The sequence below is a fragment of the Zootoca vivipara genome, chromosome 8 (assembly GCF_963506605.1).
Source record: "Zootoca vivipara chromosome 8, rZooViv1.1, whole genome shotgun sequence".
Classification (NCBI taxonomy): Eukaryota; Metazoa; Chordata; class Lepidosauria; order Squamata; family Lacertidae; genus Zootoca; species Zootoca vivipara.
This window is the reverse complement of record NC_083283.1, coordinates 33,551,490-33,564,199: the sequence shown is the minus strand read 5'-3', so window position 1 is coordinate 33,564,199 and position 12,710 is coordinate 33,551,490. Positions and strand designations below refer to the sequence as shown.

At 43.0% G+C, this 12,710-nt stretch overlaps 2 protein-coding genes across 13 annotated transcripts in view; one reads left to right on the top strand and one right to left on the bottom strand.

Moving 5' to 3' along the window:
- Positions 1–9,029, top strand: part of CSPP1 (centrosome and spindle pole associated protein 1) — a 58,006-nt gene extending 48,977 nt beyond the window's left edge. For 7 of the 10 annotated variants that reach the window (XR_009558012.1, XR_009558013.1, XR_009558010.1 and 4 more), the window contains 4 exons: positions 1,614–1,665; positions 4,022–4,128; positions 4,783–6,971; positions 7,980–8,091. Coding sequence is in view for 2 of the 10 variants with exons in the window: in XM_060277765.1 (XP_060133748.1) it covers positions 1,614–1,665; positions 4,022–4,128; positions 4,783–4,933; positions 7,980–8,176 (507 nt within the window). In the remaining 8 variants the exon portion in view is untranslated. Of the gene's footprint in view, positions 1–1,613; positions 1,666–4,021; positions 4,129–4,782; positions 6,972–7,979 lie in introns of all 10 variants that reach the window. The other 3 variants (XM_060277765.1, XM_060277766.1, XR_009558014.1) reach the window with 2 other exon arrangements.
- A 1,881-nt stretch (positions 9,030–10,910) lies between these two features.
- The window catches only part of ARFGEF1 (ADP ribosylation factor guanine nucleotide exchange factor 1), a 63,171-nt gene continuing 61,371 nt past the window's right edge, over positions 10,911–12,710 (bottom strand). For all 3 annotated transcript variants that reach the window (XM_060277764.1, XM_035125747.2, XM_035125749.2), the window contains one exon: positions 10,911–12,255. In XM_060277764.1, the coding sequence (XP_060133747.1) occupies positions 12,091–12,255 (165 nt within the window). In that variant the 3' untranslated portion in view covers positions 10,911–12,090. The remainder of the gene's footprint in view (positions 12,256–12,710) is intronic.

The window sequence follows — 12,710 nt, the reverse complement described above, 5'->3', positions numbered from 1 at the left end:
AATAAATGTCTTAGGATGGTATTGTTTAGCAATAAGAGTTGCTATTCAGTACATGATGATGATGATAATAATTTATTATTTATACCCCGCCCATCCGGCTGGGTTTCCCCAGCCACTCTGGGCGGCTTCCAACAGAAAAATAAAATAATTGATTAAACATTAAAACCTTCCCTAAACAGGGCTGCCTTCAGATGTCTTCTAAAAATCTGGTAGCTGTTTTTCTCTTTGACATCTGATGAGAGGGCATTCCACAGGGCGGGCGCCACTACCGAGAAGGCCCTCTGCCTGGTTCCCTGCAACTTGGCTTCTCGCAACGAGGGAACCTCCAGAAGGCCCTCGGTACTGGACCTTAGTGTCCGGGCAGAACGATGGGGGTGGAGATTCTCCCTCAGGTATACTGGACCAATGCCATTTAGGGCTTTAAAGGTCAGCACCAACACTTCGAATTGTGCTCGGAAACGTACTGGGAGCCAATGAGTCATCATTTCAGCCTGGAGCAAACCAATGTCCTTTAGATGCCCTTTAGAGGACACCTGAAGGCAGCCCTGTTTAGGGAAGCTTTTAATGTTTAATAGATAATTGTATTTTAATACTTCTGTTGGAAGCCACCCAGAGTGGCTGGGGAAACCCAGCCAGATGGGCGGGGCATAAATAATAAATTATTATTATTATTAAAACCGTGGGCTGGGATTTTGGCAAGGTGTGAGGTTGATAGTATCTGAAATGGGTGATGGTGGAGAGGGGCATGTGCAGCGAAAGTCAGAAAGTAGACAGCATACAAGCATGAATCTTCCTTGCCATACCATTCAGCATTCTTTACGCTGAGTGAATGGGCACTTCCAGTGACACTCAAGACGTGTATACAAGTAACTCACATCTTATACTTATTTTACTTACGTGATATCAGCTTTGTGCAGATGTGTGTGTGTGTGTGTGTGTGTGTGTGTGGGATAAACAAATGGAGAGGCAAGGAAGCCCCCTCCCCCCCCCGCACAAAGCTGCGATCGCAGGCTTACCTGACTTTGGGAAGACAGCCGGGAGGCTCTGTGAGATTGCCAGAGCCATTGTGCCACCCTTCCAAAGCTGGGTAAGCACCTCTCCACCTTGCAGGGGGGCCAGTTCTGGGGGTTCCTGGCTTGCTTTATGCATTTTTGCATCTATGCGTGGACCCACAGAACCAAACCTTTGAGTCAGCTGCAAGTTACTGGTACTTCCAGAACCAGCCTACCTTTTATCAATACAAACACGTATGCATAAAAGGGAAAGGTGTGATTTTTAAGTTTACATAAATATATTAATATGATGTTTGTGTAGCAGTTGTCTGTATTAGGAAACAAGAGTAGGTTTTCAGTACTGTACATGAACGGCAATGTTATTCAAGTGCCAAGCCCACTCGTGAAGTGTAGTCATTCATTCTGAAAGGCTGTTGCTACCTTGAGCATCTACACTGCACTGTTGTAATTTTGGAAAACTTGGAGAATCTTCTTGTGTTACAAAGAGATTTAATAACTTCCAGTCTGGTGACATTTACAACTCTTATTCATTTAGCTTGATGTGTTTTTACAGTTTTTAAAAAAATCTGAAGCAACTTTCCTCTCGCTTTTCTTTGGTAGGTCAGAGACGATGTGTCAAACTCACTTTTAGAGTCTGATAGTGCTTTTATTGGTGAGTATATATTTTCAGAGGCACTTGTTCCTGGTATAATTCTTGTGTTTGATCAGGCTGCTGTCAAGAGTTGCTCAATCTTTGGTTGCAGAAAAAGTACAGTTCAGGACTGTAATCAGTAGTATGTGCTCACCCAATCCCAAATTCGTATACATGGTTCGAAGGGTGTTCATCTTCCTGAATTTCTGAAAAGCTGAAGGTGGTTAAAAAGTAGAGAAGGTGGTAAGAGACCTGCTCATATTTGTATATTTAAATTACCTGGGCTTCAGGTGTGCCATGACCTGTTTTCTATAGTTAAGGCATCTCCAAACTTCGGCCCTCCAGATGTTTTGGACTACAATTCCCATCAACCCTGACCACTGGTCCTGTTAGCTAGGGATCATGGGAGTTGTAGGCCAAAACATCTGGAGGGCCGCAGTTTGGGGATGCCTGCTATAGTTGAAAAAGGTGTGGCTGTATTAAAGAATAGCACAATTTTGCTTGCACAGCAGGCAAACGGTTCCTTTTCCAAAACTGCTCCAGAGGGTTAGGGGGCACATGAGAGGGGGAGAGGGGAGTAAAACGACTTCCGAAAGCACAAGCAGTTACTCAGCCCTATGTTGACTATGACCCCCAAGTCCATTTGGAAATTAGTCTGCTGAGAGAGAGGATAATATTGGAGAATAGGATGTGTTCCAGGATGCCTTAACAGAATCTCCTAATAAATGATTTATTGAGGGTCTCCATGTGTCTATTTCCACATGCAGCTTTCTGCTGGCCAAGTGTAGATTTGAACCATTTCTTCCTTCTCCTTCTTTTAGTCTGTGGCATGCTGGTTCAAAGCACATCTCTTAATGCAAGATGAGACTCTCCAGATAATTTAAATCAATGTTTCCCAACCTTTTCCCAACCACGGCCTCCTTCTGACCTTGTTTCCTTCCCATAGCCCCACATACCCTTACCTGGAAGTAAGCCAAGACCCACTGAATTCATTGCGGCTTTCTTCTGAGTTATTTACTGGATGCAAGTCAGCTACACCAGACTACCCCACTCGGCTAGGCACTGGGATGGATTCCACCCCGTGCCTTGTAGAGCCAGGCTGACGCTGCAGACAGGCCCTGCGTCCTTTGGCAACGTCCGAAGACCCTGTTGAGCTCGGCACTGGGGTGGATTGCACCCTACACCGGCAGTAGCAACAAACATCTCTGGCTTTCCCAGCCCTACCAATTGCCATCCCACCACCGCACTTACGTGACCTGGGGATTGTGGATCACAGGCTCTACTGGTCAAAATGGGAGGCTCAGCAATCGCCCTCACCCTCCGGAAACAAACCAGGATTGCTCCACCAAAACGCACGTTGGAAAAAGGAGCATTAGGCCCTGGTGGGCCACCCCTTCGCCCACTTGTGATTGGCCAAGCGGATAGGCAGTCAATCAGGATTCCCCCCCCTTCACTTCTCACTTCCCTCTGTGGCCCTCTAGCCTCAAGCTGTGGCTCCCCATTTATACCATTTTCACCTGTGGCCCCCTTGGAATATCATGGACCCCCAGGGGACCATATGGCCCCTGGTTGGGAAACCCTGATTTAAAAATAACACAAATGATGTATACATAGGAAAATAGACTTAGGTAGGATTTGTTTTGGGCACTAATTCAATCCTGTTGACAAAACTTGCCATCTTCCCAAAACGTAGCTGCTTTGCGAAAGAAGAAGAAAAAGAAAAACGTAAAAGAAAAGGAACCCTGAGGTTTTATTGCCGTTTCTGTATTATGTAGGATATATGGAACAAAATTAATCTGAGCATAACGGTGTACATGTTTTATTTACAGGGTTTATTTAGCTATTCTAGAATAGTTGCACACATGCTCACATACTTAGTCTGTTTGGAAATCTAAAGCAGCTTCACTGTTGCCAGTAGTGACCGACTAGATACTTCTTGGAAATGCACAAACAGGGCATGAGTTCCACCTCAGAGATAAACTTTCCCTGTACAGTCATACCTTGGTTTGCGACCACAATCCTTTCCGGGGAGCTGGTCGCTCCCCGATGCACGCTTCTGCGCGTGCACGAAGCACCAATAGAGTGCTTCTGTGCACGCATGTGCTGCACAAATCGCTTCTGTGCATCTGAGTGCCACGGAACCCGGATGTAAACACTTCCGTGTCTGCGGTGGTCGGAAACTGAAGCGGTCGCAAACGGAGGCAGTCGCAAACCGAGGTATGACTGTATATTTCATTTAGACCGGTGTAGATGAGTCTTTTGTAGCTGTGCTTTAAGATACAAACCTGTCTTTAGCATGTTGAGTGTATTAAGCTTTTTTTTCATGAACTTTGCTTAAAAATCCAAGTGCTAATATTTTTAAACCTCCTCCTCCTAGGTACTGATGGAGAGACCTTTCCTATTTTAGAAGACCATGACTTCAATGTGAATTCACCTCCACCACTGCCAGTATCTGCAAGGGAAAGGAGGCGAGAAAAGAAAATGGTAGTAGAATTCATCCAACTAGTTGCATTTATTGAAAACAGTGGAGCTCAGTTGTTGGGACTAACTTGTCCCCTTTGCGGGCTTTCCAATGGGACACAAGCACAATGAATGTTTTGCATTCTCAGAGCCTTTATGTATAAACAATGGGTCTGTCAGGTGCACTGGTCTCCAATCAGCTCTTCCATCAGCTTGACCAGAAGCTGAGTGGGATAGGATGGAAATGGGCAGATGAGATGCTGGGGCTGGAGGATGCACTTGACAGGAGAATAAAATGGAGGTTGTGAGCATGTCAAAGGCCTATACCAGCCAGTGTGTGGGGGAATCGGGGTGTGTGGATGGAAACTAGGAGAAAGAATAGGTAGGCCCGAGAAAGTAGGAAACCAGAGATGGATCTGAGGGAGAAGAGACAAAGGAGGCTAGAAAGCAGGAAGGGGGAGGAAATAAGGAGGGATTTACCTCAGAAGAGGAGAACGCAGAGGCAAGGAGGCGTGTTAGGGAAGTGTCTGCTCAACCTTGGTGCCAAGCCCCAAGAGAGGGAAGAAGAGTGGCATTATGTGGGTGAAGTTGTGTGTATATATTATGTAGAAAGCCTTCTAAATTTTCCTCAGCCGATACGTATCACATGCAGCGTCTCATGATTCCTTACATCTTTAGGATGCTGGCGCTGTTAGGCCGACTCCATCACTGGAGACTGACGACGACTCTCTGCACTCAAACTCTAGTCTTAATATAGATCAGCTGAAAGCCAGAAATGAAGAGCGATTGCGAAGGCTGAATGAGTTGCAAAAGAAGGCCATTCATATAGGTATGGTCATTTTGTTGAATAACAGTAGCCAGGATACTGACATAGCAGCCAGGCATTCGACACACATTCACAGAACACACATTCTGTTCTGCATAGGGGGAAATAAAATTCATAGTGTGGCGTTTAATGAAGCTTTCTTTAGAGTTGGCATGTTAAAGTTGGCCCTTAAGTCATGTTCATTAATTTCAATGAGTCTGTTTTAAGTAAGAGTTGAATACCACCCAATAAATAGAAGAGCAAAAATTGTCCCAGTAGTAGCTTACTGTTTTGAAGTAGTAATTGCTGGCATCCTGTTGCTGAGGTTTTCCTGTGCAGCAAAAGGAAGCTCTTCTACATTGCCATATCCAAGTATTTGGAAGCTACTGAAGTGCCCTACGTAGAACTAGTCTCACCTTCAGAGAAATATGTGACCAGGTTTTAGGCTTTTTGCCTTTGAAACAATGCTGTTGACAAGAAGAAAGTTTAGGGAAGAGCAGTAAACGGCCCAAACTGGCATTTCACTTCACTTTTATACAGGCAGAACACCAGAAGAAATCTGAAAGAGAAGCATGGAGAGTGGGGGATAAAACCAATTTGGATCACTGAAAGCTCCTTCCACATTCTCTCTCTGGTCTTTAAACTTTTAACTGATGTTACTATCACCAGTTAAAAAAATTATCCTAAAATTGGAGTGGCTGGGGAAAGTTTTCAAAGGCCCTTACTCAACTTCTGTTTTTTCTTCCCCACTTCTGCTGCACAGCTTTTAAACTGATGCAATGATGGGACTCCACATTCTCTCTTTTCTGTGCTCAGCAGCCCAGGTATTGAAGAGAGCAGGAGCAAACAATAGGGGAGGCCAGGAGACGCCAAGAGCCCCAGTGAGGCTCCCTTAGGTACAAACTCTGTCTGGCCTTCATCAGCTTTACTTTGGAGTGGTGACTGGCTATGCACACAGGTCCCCCCACTACATTGTGGCTTGTGTGTCGTAGGTTGGATTCCACAAAATGAGAATTGTGATGTTGGAGGCTCTCCTGTGAGCTACTTGTCTAGCCCTCTGCTAGTTGCTGGCAGTCAGAGAGCATCCTGCATGGATGGCAGCCCATCTTCTGCTTGAAAGCACCTAGTGAAGGAGAGCCACTCCCACCGCACTCCCTAATTGGTTCCATTGTCAAACTGCTCTTACTGTTAAGACGTTTCTCCTAATCTCCATTAGTTCTAGTCCTTCCCTCAAGGGCAGCAGAGAACAAGCCTTTGCCCTCTTCCATGTGGCAACCCTTCGGGTATTTGAAGAGCTTCCCTTAGGTCTTCTCCAGGCTAACATACCCAGTTCCTTCAACTCTTACTCATAGGATTTCTGTACTATCTTCCAAACCTGTTTTAGTTTGTCAAAAATCCTCCTTAAAGTGTGGTACCTGGATCTGGACACAGTACTCCAGATGAGGCCTGCATTCCTGAGATCTTTGTCATATTTATTGATGCATTTTTCAACATGCATACTGCCCAACAACAGAAGTTTTCTGAGTGGTTTACATTGAAAAGTTAAAATTATAAGATAAAAAAGTAAGACATAAACATGAACGTTCCAACAGAATAAAAACAGCAGCAGTGTAAAACCAAATGTACTGCTGCCAAGCTAGGCACCCTCTATCCAAAACTTCATTGTTGTCAAAATTAAGAACCTTGCATTTGTCACTGTTTTTAGCTAGTTTCAACTCACTTTTTCTATTTTATCAATGTCATTTGAATGTTTGTTTTATCAATGTCATTTTGAATTTTATTCTCATCTTCTGAGATGCTAACTTTACCTTCCAGTTTTGTGTCACGTGCAGATTTGACAGGGATCCATTTCCTTCACCCCCTTCATCGTTATTAAGAATAATCCATTAGAATTAAGAAATACTGTAGGCGTCTTTCCCAAAGATCATAGAAACTAACAAAAGTGTTTAAAAATCTTTCCCCCTTGTATCATGTATTCTTTCTTGATAGGTTAGCATGTTGCATCAACAAAATCGGGACTCATTTTTGACATTTTCTTTATAGAAAGGAAGTGGTGGTCAGGGTGAGTAACTAGCCATAGTTGGTGTCTTGCTTCAGTAGTTAGATAAGACAGATAAATAACTAAATAGATATTTGAATATGGTTTTTGGCATGGGTGTGCATCAGCCACAAGATTTGATTTGGATCTAAATCTGTCACTTCTGGAAGCAGCCAAGGTGCCCCGTGGTCTGTCAGATTCAACTCTTGTTTTTTTTGCCAACAGCAGATTTGTTGAAAACAGCTTTGTTTCCTGCCATTCATTATTTTGAGGGGAAAGGCTATTCCCTCCCCATTTTGGGGGAGAATTAAATGACATTTGCAGCCTTGGTCACCCCTAGTGAGGGAATAAACCCTTCCAAATTTGAAAAAGGCTTACTGAAGCGGTTTTTCCTGCAATCGTGTTAGTGTGGGGGTGTATTAAAAAGGAATTATCATCATCTTGCTTAGTGTGCTGTGAGCAATTGGTCTGAAAATTGCAGACAGGAGACTCCCCTAGGTTATGAGTGACATTGGAGACAAGTAGGTCCAGAGGCTTCTGTGGGGGAGTAAAAGGGGTTCACTTTTTCACAGATCAGTTTCATGAAAGCCAGTTTGCTGAATGTTGCTCCCCCTCCAAATCATTCATCACTCTGTACCATCTGTCTCATTTACAACTAGCTTCTGCCCACACAACACAGCTGGTGTGCATCCAGAAATCTATTTCTGCTTGTGGAACACTAGTCCCCTGAGAATGCATAATTCCTATTCCTCAATCCATTTAGCTTTGGGGAATTTTTTTGATAACTGTTGCCAAACAGTTCTTGAACATGCACCTTACTGTACTAGTCACTGGAAGTGGAGAATATTTGAAGCCAGCCTGGCTGTATTATATTTTTTTTTAACCCACCTTACTGCAATTTTGTTCTGAATACCCAGTACTGAAGAAGAATCTTGTAAAGTCTGAAAACTTGCTAGGTCAGGGAATGATGTTATCATTGTAAAAGTGTGCTTTTTCTGCAGAAGTAGCTAAAGTTGTTTTATTTTCCTCAAGCTGATGATGTTCCACTGGGAATGGCGGTTGACAGAAGACCCAGCTCTGTGGACACAGTGGCAACCGAACCGTGGCTGAGACCTGGGACATCAGAAACCCTTAGAAGATTTATGGCTGAGCAGTCAAGTCAAGCTAAACTGTCTTCTGAGATGAACTTACCGTTCAATTGGCAGGGGCTGTCCACAGCCCATGGCTGAATAAAATCTGTAGTGAAGCCAGTTGTGCCTTTCAAAAGAATGTTTCTCCACTACTGCACTTTCAATTCCTTAATTTACATGCTGTGTGCAGAAGCACAGCTGCAACAAATCTTGTGAACAAGATTTTGACAACCTGCTGCAATCTTCTATCTTCTGAAGTTAAATGGTCAGTATGTTACTGATAAGATTTAATTTTGGAAGGGGAACTTGCATACTAGGTCGTCTTGAAACTGGCAAGCTAGAGCCAAACATGCATCTATTCAGCTAGTTGAATGGCGCACAGGCAAAGCTTTCCAGTTTACCCTCTTGGTATTTTTTGTTTGAAAAATTACCTCAGACCTAAAGTCTTACAAGAGTGTGAAACGTGTTCTGCATTTAACAGAGCTGAGTGCTGTGGCTTGGATTTCTCATGCATTTCATAGGTATTCAATGATCTGAACAGATTAATAAGTGTTCCTTTTGCTGATTTAGGGCTGATCCTCGCTTACCTTTCCTCTGCACTTTACAGGGATGGCCCATGCTTTAAGGCTCTGTGTCTGAGCGCTCAGTTTTTTTGCTCCAGAGCTTTCCCCATGGAAACCCACTCTTTACCACTGTGAAAGCTCGGCGGTGGAAAAGGAGTGCTCAGACACAGAGCTTTAAAGAGCAGAGCTGTGCCTGGAAAGTGTGGGGGCAAAAGTTAAGCGTGGTGAAGCCCTTACTCTGTTTTCCAGACTTCCTATCGAATCATTTGTTCTAATATTCTAAATTACCCTGTCATCTTGTGTTCTTCTGTATTTTAAATGTCAATAGTGAATACTATTAAATATATTTATGGTCATGAATGTAAGATTAAAAAATAAATTTTATTTTACTAGGAAAAGAGTTTTAAACTATTCTTGTGGAGATGAATTCTAAAAGAACAGAGAGATGCTCCTCTGCTCATACTTCCCATTCACTCTTGCCCAGTGACATGGCCTGAAAAACACAAGTTCTTTTGTTTCTAGCTCTTGGAACTCCAGACACAGGACCAGATGCATGAGGAGTAGTGGAGATGGGCGCTCCTGTTCAGCCACGCTATACTTTGGGGGTAAGTACATATGCTATTAGTGCCCCCCTTTTCTACATCCCTTAAAGTTTTTCCCCCTCTCATAAGACTAGGCCCCAGGGTCATCCAGTGCAGCTAAGTGGATGAGAACTTCAGGACAGACAAAGTGAAGTTGTTCTTAAATTAGGAAACATGTGGCGATGGTCATGATTTTAAAAGGGGGATTAGCTTTATCCTCCATGGATTACTGTCAGTGGCTCCTAGTCATGATGGCTATATTACCTCCCAAGCATGAGATCGCATGCCTTCAGTACCCGTTACTGAGGAGCACAAGTAGGAGAGTACTACTGTCTCTGTGTGCTGTTTTAAGCATACGGAGGCAATTGGTTCAACTCCTATGGAGGACAGGATGCAGTAAGACTCTTCTAATGTTCAAACATGAATTGCTGATAAAGTATCACTGAAGTGTAAGTTGTTTGTCCAGCATAACGTCACTGGGTTGGGCTTACTTGCAACTCTAATGGATGAAGGCAGGAGTAGCTTTTGCAGGAAATAAGCTGGCCCCTCTTCAGTTTTGCAAACTCACCAAACTTGAACAGGCCCTAACTTGTCCCTAGTGTGACTGGCCAACTTGTCCTTTTCATAGTGAAGCTGTTGCTGCAGCAAGCTAGTAACAGGCCCCTGGAGGTGCTTGGTCTTATGTGAGGCCTTATAGGGCTGCTGGGCCCGACATGGCGCCATCCCACCCTATAAGGAAAGGTAGGGACTCAAGCAGGAGAAGGGACACCACACACACCTGTTGCAAGGAAGTGGTGGGCCCAAAAGGTCTGGTCTGACCTGCTTGTGAGTGTTGGGTCTGTTTGGGCCTTGGAAAGAGTCCCTTAGTGTGGCCTGGGGGGAACCGGCATGTATTTAATTTGTACCTGCTGAGTGCTGGGATGTGACTGTGGCAATCCACATCAGCAACATGCCATCTCTGCAAGGACTAAATGGGGTTACAGGGTGGTAGATCTATGTGTACTACACCACCATGGCTGTAGAGGACAATCTGAGGCTCTCTGGATATGAGGTGGGAACATCCAGCGAAGTTGCTCAGATTTTTTTTTTAAAGCTGGGATGCTGTAGCCTATGCTCCACTGTAGATTGCTGCCATGAGCTGCAGGATGCAATAGGAAAAAATTGTAGATGGGTGGAGAAGCCCAGGCCCTTGGATCCTCTTCTCTGAAGCCAGCTAGTGGAAGTGAAAGGAATAAACAATGAAGCATTCTAATTCACCTGCTCCACCACTTTTTTTAGGCAGAGAGAAAAACAGTAGGGGTGAAATCAAAGATAATTAAACCAAGATGAATTAGTAAGAGGAGCCAAGGGAGAATGTGACTGCTTCATGAAGGCAGGAGCAAAAAGTTGAAGAGGGACCAGCCTATTTCCTGTAAAACCTACTCCTGCCTTCATCCATTAGAGGCACAAGTATGCCCAACCCACTGATGCTATGCCGGACAAAAAAAATTATATCGGTTTACAGTACTTGCTTCTCTTCTTTTTGTAGAAGTAATACTCTGGCCATTTGACAATCATCATTAGTTATGCAATTAAATACCCACAATTATTGTGCTTGCAAAGTTTCCAAAGGCAGCACACTGTTGGACCAAAGTTGAAACACTGAAGCAATTTGTTTTTACATTGCATTTGTTTTGATTGCACCAGTGAAAGAATTCAAAAACTTTATTGACCTATAACCTGATTAGAATATGCCAGATGAGAACCAATATTGTACAGAAAGTTGTACAGAATTTACATAGAAAACTTTACAGAGCTGTACCATATACATTTTTCCATCTGAAATTTTTTTCTACATCCACTGTAAGACAGAATGCTTGACAATCTTTTCTTTAACCATCAGAGCACAATTCACAGTATGAATACATTTCCAATAAATTTAAAACCATCCTCAAACCATGCCAGATTTGTTACTTGAATATATTCAACATTAAATTCTGTACATAGTGAAATCTACATCAAACAACCAAAAAAAAGGAGGGGGGGAGTGACAGCGGACAAAACCTAGACTTGTTTGCAGTGATTCAAGTTCCAGTCCTGAAGGATCATTGCGATGGCTTATTATATTTAAAAGCCCTATCACAGGTATATTACAAACAGTTAAAGTCAGTTGTAACATTTTCAATCTGTTTTCTTGACAAAAGGCAGCAAGGCTAGCTTTTGGGATACAGATGGAAAAAATCAGAACTCAACTCCTTACTAGTGCATTTGGTAAACAAACGTACAGGTATCTAAGAAATAAAATAATGCAGGAATAACTATATAGTGTTTAGGACTTTATATTACAGACCTGCATCTCTGTACATTTTTTTCCCCACAGAAGGATGATTACCTAGATCTCAGATAGCCTGAGTGTGCAAAAAAAAATCAAAAATCTCCAGAATAAGAATTCCACATAGTTGCTAGATCTCTTACATGAGCAATATTTTCATATCTTTTAGTACAAACATTTCTTTTTCAAAATGCAGCCCTCCTGAGTTGTACTTCTGTCAAAGTTCAAACTTCTTAAATGTGTTAGTTCTTTGGGTACATCTTAAATTCACACCCATCATAAACATCTTTTGATATATATCTCTGTCTAGGAAAGTTAAGAGGCTATCACAGTCCAGGCTGACAACAAGACTGTGGTAAAACTGGCTCTATGGTCAACACAAGCCAGTGGAGGAAGAGAGGGAGAGAGAATCCACTGGAGAACTAGAGTGTTGCAAGCGTAATTACAGTTTTAATCTGTATTGTGAACCCGTAGATGCACACTTCCATATCAAGAGAGCCCCTTTTTATGGACATTCAGTGCAAGTGATCTTGGTCCTTTGTTTCCTTAGCCACACTTCTACTGCTTGGCTGTTCCCATTCCTTGGTCTAGTGGCTGAGATATTTGAAAAACTACCCCTATCCGCAGAAAAAACCTTCGCAAAACAGCTCGCAGCTCAGGAATCAGATCAAACTGCATTATTTCACACAAGAGAGGATAGTAGAATGACGCGTGAGCTCTGAACTGTTGAATGGGGGGAAAGGGAATCTGTTAGTTTTGAGAGAATGAGTTGACACCCCAACTACATAGAGACACGTTACATCAAAAATTAGTGAAATACAAAGAATCTGCAGTGGATTTCTATAGTGAAGGAGGAGGCAACAGCAGAACTGAAAAGTGGTGTAGCAACAATTCTATAAATCTTTCAGAGAGGAACATTTTGGTGTTCCTTTCCTCAAGATATTTTTTTAAAAACAACAACTGTCTTTACAATGATTCTCAAAATGCGATGAAGGGTGAAGGGACGAAACCATCCTAAGACAAATACACAATAATTCTAGAGTACTGGGAGAAGTTAACACCCTTCAAATTAAAAAATGCACACCACACTATGCAACCTATGCACGACCCCCACCCTAACCTTGCCTTTTCTTTTTTTTGTTGGAGCAGATAGAGCCAGATCATTGACAAAACAGCAA